The sequence below is a fragment of the Mesoplodon densirostris genome, chromosome 17 (genome assembly GCF_025265405.1).
Source record: "Mesoplodon densirostris isolate mMesDen1 chromosome 17, mMesDen1 primary haplotype, whole genome shotgun sequence".
Lineage (NCBI taxonomy): Eukaryota > Metazoa > Chordata > Mammalia > Artiodactyla > Ziphiidae > Mesoplodon > Mesoplodon densirostris.
In genome coordinates this window covers 16,277,138-16,296,284 of record NC_082677.1, presented here as the reverse complement: position 1 = coordinate 16,296,284, position 19,147 = coordinate 16,277,138, and the positions used below count along the sequence as shown (strand labels likewise).

At 44.3% G+C, this 19,147-nt stretch overlaps 1 protein-coding gene and 1 long non-coding RNA gene across 4 annotated transcripts in view; one reads left to right on the top strand and one right to left on the bottom strand.

Annotated features, from left to right (window-relative positions):
• LOC132477517 (uncharacterized) overlaps positions 1-11,338 on the bottom strand; it is a 55,033-nt gene extending 43,695 nt beyond the window's left edge. For all 3 annotated transcript variants that reach the window (XR_009530282.1, XR_009530281.1, XR_009530280.1), the window contains exon 1: positions 10,963-11,338. This is a non-coding gene — a long non-coding RNA (uncharacterized LOC132477517). The remainder of the gene's footprint in view (positions 1-10,962) is intronic.
• Positions 11,339-11,807: 469 nt separating this feature from the next.
• The window catches only part of WDFY2 (WD repeat and FYVE domain containing 2), a 173,739-nt gene continuing 166,399 nt past the window's right edge, over positions 11,808-19,147 (top strand). Inside the window, exon 1 of the mRNA XM_060079897.1 lies at positions 11,808-12,177. Coding sequence (XP_059935880.1) covers positions 12,041-12,177 — 137 coding nt within the window. The 5' untranslated portion in view covers positions 11,808-12,040. The remainder of the gene's footprint in view (positions 12,178-19,147) is intronic.

The window sequence follows — 19,147 nt, the reverse complement described above, 5'->3', positions numbered from 1 at the left end:
CTTCCTTCATCATTCCATTCAAGGGTGCGTGTTCTAGCTCCTTTTTGCACGAATCTCAAAAGGGAATCAGATTTTTAAAAATACTTAATCTGTGAACATATGAAATAGGACATAAATTCTTCAGGATTTTATACCTGGGAAGTAAGGATGTATGATTTAGATGCCAATAAAATTCTTCAGGGATTGAATGTAGGAGATCAAAGTTAGGGTTTTACTATTTGGGCTATCAGTAATACGTTGGCCTCCTTCTGTTTCTCGGTAGAACTTCCAATTTGTTCTATATTCCCTCTTAACTCTTTTTATTTATTTGTCAGTGCAGTCTTTTTTTCTCATTGTTTTGAGTTTTTTGTTTTTGCTTTTTTCTCCCTAGAGACAGGATGGCAGTTGAAGAAAGAAAAACGTTGAGTCAATTGGCACAAAGGCCCTTTTCCCATGGTATCTCTTCTCTTGAGGGGAATTAACCTGATCCTAACCAATTTTACTCAAGAGGAGGCATCTGTGATAACACATATTTGTCCCAATCTCTTTGGCCTCCAGTTATTAATTGCCAAGTAAATTCTATTGCTAGGAGCCATGTGCTCCACTTCACTGGAAACTGTTCTGTAAAGATATTAAGATTTAGTTAATCTTTCTGCTTGCTTGTCGTTGCTGAGCTTCCTCTTCATGCCTTGCACTGTGCCTGATACTGGGAACAGTACAATAGGAGAGGAAAGCTGAGTCTCTGCTTAAAAAGGCTTGTAGTATAAATTCTGATGATGGGAAGTGTTTTCCTAAAACCAAGTCAATGAGGCCTAAGCAATAACAGTGGTTCATATCTAAGATGGCTGTGTTATGTTGATCCTTAAACTTATGAGAGGTTTTAAAAAGCGTGATCAGACATATATAAAGAGTTCCAGATGCCATTCTGCCAGGACTCCAGTGACATTAGAATTTTGGTCATTGACCACTGACCTTCCGTCAAGGTCTTTGAGGATAAAGATGATCTCATTCTTTGTTAACAGAATCATTTCTCTCCCTCATGTGTATAATTTTAGATGGAAAATGGAGCCAAAAGCAGGTACTTGTAGAAAAACGTGTGATCCCCCAAAGTTACCACAATACACAAAATGTCCATTCTGTAAAGAACTGTAGTTATATGTGAGAGTTAGAGATTGTTTCCTCCAAATGAATAAACCATCTTGCTCAAATGGCAATAAATTTCACCTCTTCCCCATTTCACTATTTCCTATGGGCGATATTCATTCTCCAAAGTTCCCATTTAATTCCTTCTTACACTTTTTTTTTTCCCTCTTTTTTGGCCGTGCCATGTGGCTTGCGGATCTGCGGATCTTAGCTCCCCAACTAGGGGCCGAACCTGGGCCCTCGGCAGTGAAAGTGCCGAGTCCTAACCACTGGACCACAAGGGAATTCCCCTTTCATACATTCTTTTAAACATTATTTGATATAGGAGATTTACAGCAAAACTGACCGCATACTTGTGCACCAGAACCCCAGCATAGTCCTGACCTTTATTTTTAAACCAAAATCTTTTCACATCAACTCCTCTTCTCTGCTTGCTCATTGGACTCTAGAGCCAGTGACCCTCTAATGATAAAACCAAGATATGAACCAAATCGAGCTCTGTCCTTGACTTCACAAGCGAGTTAATCACATCTAGAGCCTGGCTCAGAGCAGGCACTGAACAAATATTTGCTGGATAAAAGAATAAATGAAGATAATGTCTAAGGAGTTGTGAGTTAGTTTGAGTTTGCTTGAGCTAAACTGAGGACTCTGGCAGATTTAAGACCCTTGAATGACAAGCTGAGGAGGTTATATTCTCATTTCTGCTTTCAGTCAGCAAGTTTTTGAGACCCACCCTGCTCTAGGAATAATAGTCTCACTTCCTCTTGACCAAAGGCACTTGTGGCTCTGCACTTGCGTTCCTAAGGAAAGAGTTCACTGGTCACAGTCCCTGCCCCTTGCTTCAGCCCAGGTCAGGGCTAGTGTAAGGGCAGGTCTGCAGTGGCATCAAAGTTATTGGTGAAGAGAAAGCCAAGAAGGAACAGAAACGTACACTCTCTTCCTCCTTCTCTTTTCTTTCACTATTTCACCCTAACTGTCACCATTTCCCTAGAGTGGGTTCCCACTCCCACTTCATTCTACCCTGTCCTCTGAGTTCCTCTGCAGAAAATTCCAGAAGAGTTGTTTTTCCTTTGAAATACAGATGACCCTAATTCCTGTTTATTGCTGGCAGGAAAGCAAAATGGTACAGCCACTTTGGAAGACAGTGTGGCAGTTTCTTACAAAAAAAAACATACTCTTACCATACAATCCAGCAGTCTGGCTCCTTGGTATTTATCCAAAGGAGTTGAAAACTTAAGTTCACACAAAAACCTGAACATGGATGTTTACAGCGGCTTTACTGATAATTGCCAAAACATGGAAGCAACCAAGATTCAGTAGGTGAATGGTACATTCAGACAATGGAATATTATTCAGACAATTCAATATTATTCAGTGCTAAAAAGAAATGAACCATCAAGACATGAAGGAACTTTAAAAAACAGGTTACTAAGTGAAAGAAGCCAATCTGAAAAGCCTGCATACTGTATGATTCCACCTATACGACATTCTGGAAAAAGCAAAACTATGGAGGCAATAAAAAGATGAGTGGTTCCTGGGGTTGGGCGGCAGGGAGGGTGAACAGGCAGAGCACAGATGACTTTTAGGACAGTGAAACTATTCTGTATGATACTATATGATGGGTACACTTCATTATATTTTTTACTTTTATTATTATTTTTTTGGCCGCACTGCACGGCTTGTGGGATCTTAGTTCCCCAACCAGGGATCTAACCCACACCCTCGGAAATGAAAGCACGGAGTCTTAACCACTGGACCGCCAGGGAATCCCCTATACATGCCATTACATGTTTGTCCAAACCCATAGAATGTACAACACCAAGAGGGAACCCTAAGTCAGATGATGGACTTTGGGCGATAATGATGTGTCACTGTAGGTTCACCAGTTGTAACAAAGGTACCACTCTGGCAGGGGAGGCTGTGCGTATATGGGGACAAGGGAGATATGGGAAATCCCTGTACTTCCTGCTCAATCTTGCTGTGAACTTAAAATTGCTCTAAAAAAATAAAGTCTATTAAAAACATACATAGATGGGTAGTTAGATGATACAGCTGTAGATGTAGATATAGATACAGATACAGATATAGATATAGTTATAGAAATGAACTTTACTTCAGACCTTTGAGTACATGAAAACCTATTTTTAGCCCAAGGTTTCCTGGGCTAAAGAGGAATGGGGAGGATTGAAGAGGAAGATTAAGGGAAAAGCCTTACAAAAGCCTTGTGCTTGCTTCCAGCACAGGTAAGCAGGCGAAAGATCACAGGCTGTTTTCTGTTACTCAATGCCCACCCCCCCCCCAAAAAAAAGACATTGGTCTGATCAGAAACATTAGATGCTACCAGTGGAAGAGCATGCAGGCTGGCTAGTCTCTCATTCTGGGAAAGGCAAGGCAGTGGGAGATGGGCCCCGTGGTTGGAGACCCAGCCCTCTGTATCTCAGATCACTTTTCCTGTGCCCTTCCATTGGATTCCCAGGTCTGTGGTTCCCGGATTACCCTAGACACCAAGGGCCACCTGCATCAGAATCACCTGAAACGCTTTATACAAAGTCAGATTCTCAGGTCAAGCTCCCAGAAAACCAAATTCAGCCATTCAGGGATAGGATCCAGGAATTTTCCAGAAGTTCCCAAGGCACTCAAGCGCAGCCGGGTTTCAGAAGCAAAAAACCTTTGTTGCCAAGGGAGTCCTAGTGCCTGCTGCTGGGAAGGGAATGGGGAAGGAAGGGAGGAGGAAAACAAATGGACGGATGTTTATCTGATGTAATTTAAAAGATATTCTGCTGGAGAAGCATCATTCGTCATGGAAGTCCTATGCCAAGGGACTGCTAGTTTTGCACTGGAGAGATTTTGTGAGCCTGCCTGGGACCCACCAATGCATATTTGAGTCAGCAAGAAACTTCAGAGTTCAAAACAATGAATGCTAGACTTCCAATAAGTGTGGACTTCCAATAAAGATGGAATCTCTATTCTCAGACTTTTGCCCTTTGAAAAGTTGGGACTTGTGCAGCAAGATGTTGTGGCCCTGACTTGTGACCCAGTTCTGATCATTAGATTTCTCCTTTGTTTTGAGACTAAGTTGTCATCTCCACCCCTTTTCTTCTGTCCCCATGTTTTCCCTGTGGTCCCCTTCCAAGTCCTTCTCAGCTTTCCCCTCTTCCTTTAGAGGAGCTACTTGCCAGATGCTGGCCTCTTCCTTCAGAGGAATGATCTTATTCTTGTTTCACAACAACTCTGTGAGTTTGGTGCTGTAATGTTACAGATGAAGAAAGGGGGGCTCCAACAGATTCAGTGACTTGCTAGAGGACACACTGGTAAGTGGCTCCACTCCCACCTTGCCCCCTAGTTTTGACACGCAGGACCCTGTCTAGGCCTCCTGCTCAGAACACCAGTCCTTCAGACCCGGGCCCTACCTTGCTTTCTTAAGTTGTCACCTCAGATTTGAATGCCCTGCTCTTGAACCCAAGCCTGGAGGTGGGTACACAGCTGCCTCTCCAATGTCCTCGCTGCCCACTGACTGCCTCTGGCTCTCACACCAGTATCCCAGACCCCTCTCGCTAAGTGTGGGTCTCATCTGATGAGGCCGGGTCCCCAGATCTCTGCTGCATTAGGGGAAACCCAGTTCTTCTCCTGTGTTTCTCCTTTACTCTCACACAACTTCCGCATGCACACTTCTGACACCAAATGTGTGGGGTTATTCTCCCATCAAGCAATTCTCTGACACCAGCTGGGTGTCCTATACTTTAATTCAATTCTGACACTGTCTACCCGGAGAGAGCACCAGTTCCCACAGGTTAAGGGCTCAGTCCCATGAGACTGCCCCCTACTTCAGATGCCAATTGGAAGTAGTAGGTCTCCAGTCACCCCCACTTCTGTCCAATTTGGCTATAAATCAGAGGTTCCCACCACCCCCTCCTCTAATTCAATTGATTTGCTAGAATGGCTCACAGAACTCAGGGGAACACTTATGTTTACCAGTTTATTAAAGGATCTGATAAAGGATACAAATGAAGAGCCAGATGAAGAGATACATAGGATGAGATCTGGGAGGGTCCAAAGTGCAGGAGCTTCTGTCCCTGTGGAGTTGGGGTCCATCACCCTCCTGGTGTGAATGTTCTCACCAGCCTGGAAGCTCACTGAACTCCCTACCCTTGGGATTTTGTGGAGGTTTTCTCACGTAGGCATGAGCAAGTATTAACTCCACTTCCAGCCCCTCTCCCCTCATGGGTGTGGAGGGGGGCAGTGCATCTGCAAGCTTCTAATCATAGCTTGGTCTTTCTGGTGACCAGCCCTCATCAGAACAAGAGATGCTCCTAGAGCTCTTATCACTCAGGAAATTACAAGGGTCTTCAGAGTTCTGTGTCAGACACCAGGGCAGAGGCCAGTGTATATGTTTCTTACTACTTACACCTGCCCAGCTTTCTATTGCCAGACTAGATGGCTGAGGATGAGCCAGAAAAATACATGCTGCTTACTATTAGAAAAAGCTTTGGACTCAGCTCCGACCCTTTTCCCTGGACTCACCTTGCTTCCTATAATTGGCCTTCCAAGAGTGAGGAATCAATCCAAAAGAAGTTGCCTTGGTCCAATTATCAAGCACAATTCTTTTCGTTTAATGCTTCCCTAAAAGCTCCACGTCCTGCTGGAGTGGCAGTCCCCTTTCTGTTTCCTAGATCAGTGGTATCCAAACTGTGGCCTGTGGAACTCTGCTCCGTGAAAACTTGTCAAGTGGTACACGGACACACATCATTATAAGGGTATTCATTTCCAGATCCTCAACTTTTATAGGTACTTTTTCCTAAAACCAATTTGCCTGAGGATGTGCCTGCATTTATGTCAGATGTTCTTCCATCTCATAAACTTTCCCCATTCCATGTCTTACTGTGGTGCTTTGCATGGGGTAAAAACAACAACAAAAAGGTACTACAAAATATTGATTTGGGGACTTCCCTGGTGGCGTAGTGGTTAAGAATCCGCCTGCCAATGCAGGGGGCACAGGTTTGATCCCTGGTCTGGCAAGATCCCACATGCTGCGGAGCAACTAAGCCCGTGCTCCACAACTACTGAGCCTGCGCTCTAAAGCCTGAGCGCCACAACTACTGAAGCCTGCGTGCCTAGAGCCCGTGCTCCACAACAAGAGGAGCCACTGCAAGAGAAGACCGTGTACTGCAACGAAGAGCAGCCCCCGTTTGCTACAGCTAGAGAAAGCCCGCGCGCAGCAAGGAAGACACAATGCCGCCAAAAATAAGTTTACAAAATAAAAATTAAAAAAATATTGATTTGGTGGAAACTTTTGTATCAAGATATAATTGATGTCTTAGCTTCAGGTGTACTACATCATGATTCAATACTTGAATATATTGTGAAATGATCACCACAAGTCTAGTTATCATCCATCACCACACATAGCTACAGTTTTTTCCCCCTTGGGATGAGAATACTGCATCATTACATCCCCAGGACTCATTTATTTTATAACTGAAAGTTTGTACCTTTTTGACTACCTTCACCCATTTCACTCACCCTCCATCCCCTTAGGGGATTTCCCGCATCCCCCTTAGGGGGTAACTCTAATGGTTACTAAGGCAAGTTAACCCACAGATCTTTCTGGCCTTCTTTATATTATAAGTATTCCTGATAAGGGGGAAGAAACAAGGATATTTTGGCTCCTCTTAAGAGGTTTTGAATTCTATAAAGCAGAAATGGGGGTGCATATATCTTTTCTAATTAATGTTTTTGTTTTCTTCAGCAAAATACCGAGGGGTGACATTGCTGGATCATATGGTAGTTTTGTTTTTTATTTTCTGAGGAAACTTCATACTGTTTTCCATAGTGGCTGCACCAAGTTACATTCCCACCAAAAGCGCACGAGGGTTGTGCATCCTCGCCAACACTTGTTATTTGTTGTCTTTTTGATAAAAGCCATTCTAACAGGTGTGAGGTGATATCTCATATGGTATTGAGCTCTTAACCACACCTAATAATCCATCTTACAAGATGCATTTCATTTTATTTTTAAAATATTCTTCAAAATGCTTATTAATATTTATTTATTTGAATGGAAAAATGAAGTAAAATTTTTTCTGACAAAAGGTAAATCTAATTTCTCTAATTCATTTGACAACAGGACTTTGACTAGGCTACATGGTGGCTTTCTTCTATAAAAATCTGCTACTCTAAGATTCAGAGAAAAATATATATAAGCATGTGACGAGATAAAAGCACTATTATAAAAAAATTGTATTAACTGTGCTCTGCATCGGGAGAGGCCACAACAGTGAGAGGCCCGCGTACCGCAAAAAAAAAAAAAAAAAAATACTGAATTGAAAACATTAAAATTTTTCCGTTCCCAATTCTTTTCTTAGTATATAGGGTTAAACAAAGTGACTTTAAGTGAAAGAATAGCAGATAAAAATAATAGTCATATAATACGTTTTTGTATACTTTCCAGAAATTGAGAAAATAAATTACTTTAATAAATGTGTAAAACTTCCTTTCACAAGTTAGGTGGTTTCCAATATTTTGCTTTCAATAAAACCGATGGAGACATAATAGAATTTGTCAGCAAGACATCAAAAATAATACTGGGTGACAGACAACTATAATTCATATAGCATAAAAATTTACCTTTTTTTTTTTTTGCGGTACGCGGGCCTCTCATCGTTGTGGCCTCTCCCGTTGCGGAGCACAGGCTCCGGACGCGCAGGCTCAGCGGCCATGGCTCACGGGCCCAGCCGCTCCGCGGCATGTGGGATCCTCCCGGATCGGGGCACAAACGCGCGTCCCCTGCATCGGCAGGCGGACTCTCAACCACTGCGCCACCAGGGAAGCCCTAAAAATTTACCATTTTAAAGTGTACAATTCAGTGGCTTTTAGAATATCCACAAATTTGTGCAATCTCTGTGATAATCAATTTTTTAATGTATTTTTAATTTTTATTTATTTTTGGCTGCTTTAGGTCTTTGTTGCTGCGCGTGGGCTTTCTCTAGTTGCAGCGACTGGGAAAATTGTTTTGACTGAAGTTAAAGACAACAAAGTGCTACTAGGGCCATCTTATGGAAAAAACAAATGCACATTTTGGCCAACCCAATATTTATATAAATGAGATTTCTTAGCCCTTATATTTACAAGATAAAATATAGGAATAGAATTCATCCTGAATCCTCTTAATTCTAGCAGTAAATCATTATTTATCCTTGGATACAGGGGAATGTAAAAACGTAGCCTTGTTCATCTTGAATAATAATTTTCATTAAACATTTCTAGTTAAAAATTTACTTTTTATGTTTAATAATTTTTATATACATTTCTAATATACTTATGTTGTTTTGACCCATTGTGTACTAACAATTGTAAGGATCAGTTAATGTAGAAGAAACTTTTAAAAATCAGAGCTTTATGGCCTTAGTATATTAAGTAAATCGTAGAATTTAAATATATATACTTTTTTTTGTTTGTTTCAGATAGTATTACAGGGAATTCAATAAAAGATCATCAAGCGTGAACTATTTACAACAAATGTTAATATTTACAAGATGCTAGAACTCAGACTTTTTGGAATATTTAAATTTATATACTGAAATTCTTCAAAATTCTTTACGGTGGAATATGAACAAAGGGTTTGAGAATCATTTTTCTAGCAGTAGTTTACTTCTTTCCATCCTTAATCTCCATTAGAGTGCCCTTTCCTGAGGGTGGGGAATTGGGGCTGAGCGGTCTTCGATTTCCTGAGAGTTAGCAAGAGTTCCCAACCTGGGTCTGATACTTGTGTGCCTTGCGAAATTGCATGTAAAATTGCACGTAAAATATAAGTGTACATATACATACACTCCCCCACTCCAGCTGATCTGTAATATTCAACTGATTTTTCATAAGGTCTGTGACCTAAAAAGTTTAAGAACTACTGTAACTACTACCTTCCTCAAACCTGCCTGTTAGTACACCTCATTTATCTCATGCTAGGCCTTTCTCTTGGGTACCAATTAATCACTTGTTGCCTTTACCATACTGCTATTATCATCTGCCTGCTGGATATCATGTGCAGTTTTGTGTCTTCTCCCAAGGATCACCCGATCCCAGGAATTAGGGCAAGTTCCAGATACCAGTCTTTCCATTATGCTCTAGTGGAACAGAGTTAAACAAATCCTGAATGGCCTTTCTATTCATTTATTTAACGAATACTTAACAACATGCCTCCTGATGTGCCAGGTACTATTCTAAAGGCTAGGAATACAACGATGAACAGGCAGACAGGTCTCTCCTCTCCCAGTGTTTCTCTTCTGGAAGAGGAAAACTAAGCACTAAATAAGAAACACACAAGATTATTTTGGGCAGAAGTAAGTACTGTGAAGAAAATAAACCCGGGTGATATGACGATGAGTGTTATGAAAAAGTAGGGTTCAGTTGGGAGGTTAGGACCCTTTAAGGAGCTAACATCGGAGCTGAAGCCTGAGTGGTGAGAAGAAAGTAGCCGAGAGGTGAACACGGTGCAAAGGCCACCAGCAGGAAGGAGGTTGGTGTTTCTGGGGAATTTCCAAGCCAGGGCTTGGAAAGTACTGAGCAGAAGAGGTGAGGTTGGAGAGGCATTTCATCCCGAGTGCAACAGTAAGCCAATGATGTGTTTTAAGCAGAGGAGGAACTGATCTGGTTTATATTTTAAAACAAAATCCTTCTGGCTACTTTGATAAAAATGGATTGTATGGGTTCAAGAGAAGAAATAGAGAAAGCAGTTAGGCTACCATGGTAGTAGAGGCCAGAGATTATGGTGACCTGGACTCGGGTGGAGATGATATAAATGGGAAAATTCAAGATATACTTTGGAGGTGGAGCTGATAGGATTTCTAAATGGTCTGGATAGAATTGTGAGGAAAAGAGAAGAGTCAAGGATGACTCCTAGGAAGTTAGTTTTGAACAACTGGGTGGATGATGCAGTAGATTTAAAGATACTATTTGGGAATGTTTGGAACACCTATTAAACAGTTAAGTGACAAAGTGGAGTAGCTTTAGATACATGAGCCTGGAGTTAGAAATGTGGTCAGGGTAGAGATTATTATGGGAGTCAGGAGCTTATGGATGGTATTTAAAACCACTGTGGCAGGCTGAATAATGGCCCCCTGAATATGTCCATGTCCTAATTCCTGGAATCTTAAAGAACCTATAATAGTGTATGAAGGCACTTAAAATCTGTCACTTGTAAGCCTCACAACAACCCAAGGTAGGTGTTATTATCCTTCACTTGGCAGATGGGGAACTGGAGGCTCAGAGAAGTGGGAAGCCCTGTTCTAGGCTGTAAAGCTGGAAAACACCTCAACTTCCCCTTCAAGGGCCTTACAGAATTTCTATGAAGGTGGGAAGTGATAAAGAGCTGCACTGTGCTTTGAGACAGGTCCAGCCTACCTACCGCCTCGGCTGCCCCAAAACCTGCCTTATAAAATGCATTTCTACGCGGCCTGTCCCATTCTTTGTCTAGCTCTGGCATATTATTTTTCTCACCTTCAGAGACCTTGCCAGCCCAATTACACCACAGAGACCATCACCACTCCTCAGCTAGCTTGTTAACTGTGGAAGGGCTTAGTGGGGTTATCACATAACCAACTACTCTGCATGCCAGGCCCTTTGCCAGGCACCTAACATGCATTCACAAATCACAGATTACTCTATCCATCGTCTCTGGAGCAATCTAGAAAGGAAGGATTACTGGGGAACGGGAAGAAGTCAGGAGCAGGGGCGCCTGAGTTCAAGTCTGGGGGTGCTATAGCCCTAACTTGAAGCTAAAGCAATCCTGGTCTAGTAACTTAACCATCTAAGAAAACGAGGCGGTTAACACTACAGATCATCTCTAACCTCCATCAAGGATGCTTGCATGACAGCTTTTCTTCTTTCCCCGCTCCTGGAGCTCCACTATTATGCGCAGTGGCAGGGCCGTAGCGACTGTCTGCTCCGCGATGGCTGCCCTTCAGTTCCCTGCCTTAGAGGCCAGACCCAGCCGTGACTCGGCCAATCGCCCGGGAGGCCGCGAAGCCCCTCAGGCCAGGAGCGGTGAGAAGTGGGCGATAGGTCATTTCAGGACAAGGAAGCGAAGGCTCTGAAAAACTACAACTCCCAGAAGCCCATGGGGGTGCCAATCGGAGGCCTGTGGCTGGTGCGTGTTGGGAGTAGTAAACCACGCTTCATTGCAAGGCCGCGCTGGACAGGTAACTCGAGCGCATGCCCAGTCACGTCCCCACGAGCTCAGCTTCTTTCCTTCCGGCGGGATACTTCTCTTTCCGGCCTCGCCCAGGCGCGCTTTTCCCCGCCCCACCTCCGCCCCCTTTTCAGGGATTTCGGAGTGGGCGGGGCCACTGGCAAGCGCGTTCCAAGGAATGTGTACGCGCGCGTTCACGGGAGATTAAAGAGGGAGGGGACTAAATACTGGGTGTGGAAGGTGGCGAGGAGGCCGCGGATCATGGAAGGCGCATGCGTTCTAGAGGCGGTGCCGCGCGGCTTCGGGAATGGCGGAGGGGCGGGGTGGAAATGGGCTCGTGGCCTGACGCATGCGCATTGGGCCGCCAGCGCCCCGCCTCCTTTTTCAGTTTCCCCTCCTCCTCCACCACCCTTCCGGAAGTGCAGCCGCCCTGGCGCCCACCAGCGGCCACCCCCTGCGGCAGGCTCCGCCCCCTCCGGCCCCGCCCCCCAGGCTCTCCGCCCCCTCCTCCGGTGGTGGTGCCGGGTTGCAACGCCGGTCGTGGAGGTTTTGCTGCCCGAAGCCGGGAGCGCGGAGTCGTTCCCGGGAGCGCCGGCCAGGCTATGGTCGCGGGTCCCCGGCGGCCCGCTCCGGCCAACCAGAGTCCCTGTCTCAGCTTGTGCCCGTGCCCGAGCGGTCTCCTCAGCCCGGCCCCACGGCGCAGTTGGCGGCGGCGCCCGCAGTGCGCCCCCTCCTCCGATGGCGGCAGAGATCCAGCCCAAGCCGCTGACCCGCAAGCCGATCCTGCTGCAGCGGGTCGAGGGGTCTCAGGAGGTGGTGAATATGGCCGTGATCGTGCCCAAGGAGGAGGGCGTCATCAGTGTCTCGGAGGACAGGTACGAACCGCTACCCCTCGGCCGCGAGGAGGGGCGGGACGGGCCGGCGGTCCCAGAGCCCGCTTCAGGGGCTGTGCCTCCACGTCGGCGCGAGTGTAGAGCGCTCTCGCAAGTTGTTATAATGCGCATCCTGGTGCTGCCGGTGTCCAGCTGCGCGTGGCCGCCGCTGCGTGGCTCCGGAAAGCGGAGCCCGGACAGCGGCGTTCTGTCTGGCCTTGCCCGGGTGGCGCCTGCCGGGGCCAGGGTGGCCCTTGGACTAACGGTGCACCGGCCACTGGACCTTGGTCCAGCTCCGAGGACAGAAAGGGGAGAGGGTGGAGCTGCCCGGCCCTGCAGGTGTGTGCGTGGGGAGGATGCTTCAAGCCGATTCTGTGACATAACTAAGGGGTTTTGAGAACTCTGGTATAGTTCCTTAAGGCTCCAGACCCAGGAAAGCAAATGCCACTCCCTTCTCCCAGACATTCCCACCGAATCCAGATCTCCCAGACATCTTACACTGAATTCAATGAATGTTGCAAGTTGTGAAGAGTATTAGGGCTTCTGCCCAGGAGAGGTGACTTCTCTGCTTTGCTCTCCTTGTCTCTTCAAGCTCAAGGGGAAGCTCCTAGAACTTTCAAGGGACCACACACTGCTGCAAATAGCTCTTGAGTTCCTTCCCTTTGCTTGCTTCCTTTCTTTTTGCCTAATTTTGCTTAATTTGCAGAAGTAGAACTAGTTGTTCTGCCTTTAGTATTCTCCCTTATTTATCAGACAGGGAGTTTTTTGCTTTAACTTAATGTCCTTTAATATGCAGAAATTATGCAGATGAAGCTAATTTCCAGAGGAATGATGCTTGAATGTAGTAGTTATGGTTTTGATCTGGAATTGTTGCTTTTATAATATCAACCAGTATTCTAAAAAATGTCACATTATAGAGGTATATGTCAAGGAGCTTTTAACCTTAAAATAGTAGTTACGTTTTCTTAAGGTAAGTTCAAGTTATGCTGAGGTAGAAAATATTTTTTTCTTGGTGACTTGTAAAATTTCAGGCAAAGGTAAAGCAACAAAGTGTTCGTACTGTCTTTATAGTCATTTCAGTGCTTTGCATACAGTGTGGCTTCAAAAAATATGCCTGATAGGTCTATTCATATCATAGGTTCTTCAGTATAACTAGGATGACTATATTAATGACATATTTTTGTCTACATCATACTCCATACAAATGGCCAAATGGTGCCTGATTCACTTCCTGTGCAGATTCAAGGGAAACATTGTAAACATACACCAATGGCAAGCAGTCTGCCAAGAACAGAAGAAATTCATGGCTGCAGTGGAATACATGGATGTAGAAACCATTTGAAATTCACAAAGAAGCCTTATGAGTGTTTAACTTTTCCATGGAGGCAAAATTCTACAAAAGAGATTGCTTCTGGACCTAGAAATTCTTTGTCACAGAATCGTGTTTTAAAAAGAATATATTGATAGACATCACTTTCTCTGTCTAACTACTGGAGATGAAACTGCTCAACCCAACTGCGGTAGGAAATTCATAAGTAAGTTTGTTGAATCAAGTAAGAGAGGCAGAAAGGTAGTTAAACCTAAGCTCCTTTAATAATTAGTTTTGAAACTTTTTGCTTTGCTTGATGCTTTGGGAGTAGAGGTTAGTTTTCATAGTTTTTTTTTTGTCTTTTTTTTTTCCTATGTGTTCAAAGGGATCTTAGAGGTTATTTGCTGTAACGGCTTCATTTTACGGATGAGAAAATTAAGCCAGAGAATTTACCTGCCCAAATTCACGTAGCTAGTGGCGGAGCTGGGCCTGGCTCCTGTCTTCTGATTTCCATTTCACTGTGTTTATTCTGAAGGAAACAGCTTTAGTCGGGGTGCATTTCAGAGTATTTGGAGAAGCTGAAGTCGCGTATATGACAGAGAGTGAAGATAAGTTTCATTTGATTATGGGACAACAGAAATGCAATGTTTAGCTATTTATTAAGCTTAATTTTCACTTTCCCAGTTTACAGTGTAAGTAATAGAAGATATTTTATTATGCAGTTGCTGTTAAATAAGTAAGGCTAGGATTTATTCTTTTTTTTTTTTTTTTTTTTTTTTTTTTTTGCTGTACGCGGGCCTCTCACTGCTGTGGCCTCTCCCGTTGCGGAGCACAGGCTCCGGACACACAGGCTCCGCGGCCATGGCTCGCGGGCCCAGCCGCTCCGCGGCATATGGGATCTTCCGGGATCGGGGCACGAACCCGTGTCCCCTGCATCGGCAGGCGGACTCTCAACCACTGCGCCACCAGGGAAGCCCTAGGATTTATTCTTTACATATATTTTTATTATTACTCAAGTTGACCAGTCTGTGTTTCTGTAGGTCATATAGTCACATGTGACAAGAGCTTTGTTATTTAGAGCTCAGTTTCGATTATGGTTTCCATTAAAAGAGAACTGATCTGTATTCTTTTTGTTTGTTTGTTTGTTTGTTTGCGGTACGCGGGCCTCTCACTGTTGTGGCCTCTCCCGCTGCGGAGCACAGGCTCCGGACGCGCAGGCTCAGCGGCCATGGCTCACAGGCCCAGCCGCTCCGGGGCATGTGGGATCCTCCTGGACCGGGGCATGAACCCGTGTCCCCTGCATTGGCAGGCGGACTCTCAACCACCGCGCCACCAGGGAAGCCCCTGATCTGTATTCTTGCTTTTCAAAATCCAGTGTCACTGTCAGTTGACATAATGATAAAGATATGAAGAGAGAATATTGATTTTCATCAAAACCTACCAAGCCATTTCCATCAGCCACTTCAATTAGAAACTAGTAGTTTTCATTCCTGAACTGTAAGGTTAAGCCACAAAATATTGTCCCATTCCTGAATGGCAGTGTCCCGTAAGTTCTTTTGAAACCTTGGTTTCCCTTTTTGACCTCTGATTCCCAATAGCGTTTGAAAACGCTTAACATTTTCCATCTATAACAGTGTTATAGGTACTTGTTATCCATTTATCTTCTCCGTGAATTCCCTAAGATGCTATGTGCGTCTTACTCATTGTAATATATGTAGGGCCTAGTATGGTGGCTGGCACACAGTAGGCCCTCAATAAACATTTGTTGTGTTGGTGACTAGTCTTTTTCTTGTTCCTGAAAGCACAGCATCTTAACTGTTGTAGACATTTCATTGATATTTGTTTGAATGAACTTTATGACAACCTGTGAAAGTTCTGTTGGACAAATGTACGGAAAAGGATGGGACTGGATGGCCTTTAAAGGTGCCTTAAAACTTTGAAAGTCAATACATTGCTTCATTCATTCCATCAACAAACATTTGAGTCCCTACTGTGTCCCAAGCACATGTGTACACTTCATTGGTGAAAATGACAAGGTCCTTTCAAGATACTCACAATTTATTTGGGGGGGGGCAGATTTTAGAAGAAAATAAAACCACAAACTCTAATATTTAATATTGAAAAGAGAATTTTTAGATGGGGAAGAGTAGCTGGATCCCACAGCCATTGTTCCCTAAATTTTACTTACCTTTGGAGGATTCTTTCACTTGGACTCCAGCTTCACCCTATGGCTGCCGTTAGTCGTGGGCTGGTGATATTCTAATCTTCAGGCCCAAGAGTGGTAAAAACCCTTACCCGCAGTTCATCTGAGCACAGTTAAGACAGCCTGTAACTTTACTGGATACCAAGGGAGAAAATATAAGGAAATAGAAGAAATATAAAAACGGGAGTTCCCTGGTGGTCTAGTGGTTAGTGGTTAGGACTAGGTACTTTCACTGCCGTGGCCTGGGTTCAGTCCCTGGTTGGGGAACTCCCGTAAGCCTCACCTCACAGCCAAAAAAAAGAAAAGGAAGAAGAAATATAAAAACGGTCTGACTTACAAGTATAGATTTCTGGTGCTATCATAAAATGGAATTTGTTCTCAGAACTCACTGTCCTTATCTGAGTCTATCTTTGCTTTGGTTGTAGCTGGATTCTGTCTCCAAAGGATATGCCCAACTTTGGTACATTGGGTTCCTCATTTCCCAGCTTCTGTCTGGACTGTCTCTTCTGAGTGACTGCCATTTTAACCTTCCTTGCTTAGGAGTTTCCTCACAGACATCTTGGCTCTATTTTGGTCAATATCGATCTCTAGCCTGCAGCTTACCAGGGTAGCTGGTAAGCCACCTGCAGCTCCCTTGTCCAGTGGCAGCCTCTTCAAGTGTTTAAAGCCAGAAGAGACTGCTCCAGGTGGGAGCCAGCCCTGTCCAGACGTTTTAACTTTGTAAGTTCTTTATATGCATATCTTAACACAAGTCAGCAATCTTAGCATTCATACAGAGAGTTTCTCTAGGTAATTACTATTAGACAGTTATAGAAAATTGTTCCTTCACCAGGAGTAAAAGGGGGTCAGATTTTTATCTCATATAAGGAGATGTGTTGAAGATGGGTACAGATACCATCCACTGGGGTCGTCGAAGCATCTCCTCTGCTTGCGGTGGTTAGAGAAGAGACCAAGGAGCTCTCCTCCAGGTGGGTCTTGCGGGATGAGTAGGAGTTCATGTGAGAAAGCTAGCGTGTTGGAAGGGGCATTCTAGCTAGAGGGGGAAGAGAAAACTCCTGGTGCACTGAGAAGCACTAGAACGAACTGGTTAAGAATGCACTCAGGAGCCAGGCAGCTTGAATTCAGAACTCAGCTCTGAGTGTCACACTTGGAGGAATCTGGAAAATTGGTGTCTCCACAGGAGTAATCGTGATATCGAACATTCCCAAAACCTCTGAGTGCAAGAATTTGGAATTCTCTTGGGAGATGAAAAGAGCTGAGGGTGTGGTGGCAGGGTGTTGTGGAAGAGATCATGGGGAGGGGCCTGCAGGGGGGAGGGTAATGGGGAGGGACTGTGGAGTTTGCTTTTTAGTTTTTGGCCGTGCCTCGCAGCTTACTGTTTCTTAGTTCCCTGACCAGAGATCGAACCCGTGCCCCCTGTGGTGGAAGCACGTAGTATTAACCACCGGACTGCCAGGGAAGTTCCGGGGAGGGACTGTGGAGAACAGCCACCTTATATTCTGACTTCATTCGGGACCAATTTAGGCAACATTGTTATCTGTGTTCTCTGTAGGCCCTAAGGGCACATAGGACCATGCAGTGGGTAATAGGAGGTCCCTTTTTTTTTTTTTTTTTTTTTTTTTGCGGTACGTGGGCCTCTCACTGTTGTGGCCTCTCCCGTTGCGGAGCACAGACTCCTGACATGCAGGCCCAGCAGCCATGGCTCACGGGCCCAGCCGCTCCGCGGCATGTGGGATCCTCCTGGACCGGGGCACGAACCCATGTCCCCTGCATCGGCAGGCGGACTCCCAACCACTGAGCCACCAGGGAAGCCCAGGAGGTCCCATTTTTGTCTCAATATACAGTCTGACCTCCAGTGCCTAGCACAGAGGAGGCAGCCCATATATATATGTTCATTGAGTGAATTAAGCAGTGGCTGATCTATCAGCTGTTTGGAATGGAATGGGCCTGAGGAGGTTGTGAGTTTCTTAGAGCAGAGGTTTAAGTTGAACCTGAGAGAAGCTTAGCTCCTTACTTTGGACCAGGGTAGTGTTACAACAAGGGATAGGGGTGGGAAGCGGTTGGAATGAGAGAATGGTTGGGTTTTTAAAAATCTTTAAGGCCTTTTTTCCCCAACTCTGATTTTTTTTTTTTGGAATATTTATTTATTCATTTTGGCTGCACCGGGTCTTAGTTGCGGCACGTGGGATCTTCGTTGCGGCAGGTTTTAGCTGTGGCATGTGGGATCTTTTTCAGTTGCGGCAGGCCGGCTTCTTAGTTGTGGCATGCAGGTGGGATCTAGTTCCCCAACCAGGGATTGAACCTGGGTCCCCTCCTGCATTGGGAGCATGGAGTCTTACCCACTGCACCACCAGGGAGGTCCCTTTTCCCAACTCTGAACCACTCTGAGAGTCACTAGTTGACTATTTCTTCTTCTTTTTTTTTTATTGGAGTAATAATTTTTATTGGAGTATGGTTGATTTACAATGTTGTGTTAGTTGCTGCTGTACAGCAAAGTGAATCAGTTATACATATACACATAGCCACTCTCTTTTAGATTCTTTTCCCATATAGGTCATTACAGAGTATTGAGTAGAGTTCTCTGTGCTATACAGTAAGTTCTCATTAGTTATCTCTTTTAATATATATAGTAATGTGTATATATCAATCCCAGTCTCCCAATTTATCCCTCCCCTTCCCCTTGGTAACCATAAGTTTGTTTTCTATGTCTGTGATTCTGTTTCTGTTTTGTAAATAGGTTCATTTATGACTATTTCTTGAAAAGATACGTTAAAATATCATTTATAAATCCTCATACTATTGGTTCATACCATTGATTCTTTTCACTGTGAAAATTTGCACTATCTCGGTTCTCTGGTTGAAACTATTAGTTTCACTAAATACTTAGACCTTGGATCAGTTCAGTTGAGCTCATGGAGTTTTATGTACCATGCATTTTATAACACTTGCATCAAAACATTTTATAAATGCAAATCAAAGTTTTTCCCAATGTGCAAGCATAGTTCTGAAAGCTGAGGACTTCCTAGAGTGATGGCATGAGGTCTCTGAAGTTGACAAAGTTAGAAGCCATCTGAACTATTTTTTGAGTGTGTCAAGTCTCTATTTAATGGCATAAAATTAATAAACTTTCAACTATGCACTAGAGATTCATCACTTGGAAGTAGTAATTGCTGGTTTCAAGGTTCCAAAATGGGAATTTGCCCCATATGATTTTGAAAATTAGACCTTTACCCTGAATTCAGAGCATGAGGCAGTCTTCATGTCAGCAAATCTGTCTGGAAACAGGCTGCCTCTGGGTCTCTAAAGGTCAGAATACAAATTGACTTTTTAAGACAAAAATCACTATGGGAAAGCTGTTTAAGGAGGTTCGCTAGAGGGGCTTAGCTTCTAGTGACCCCAAAGCTCCTGAGGGTTCTGAATTTCCTACTTAATTTACATAGTTAAACCAGACTCTATCCAGG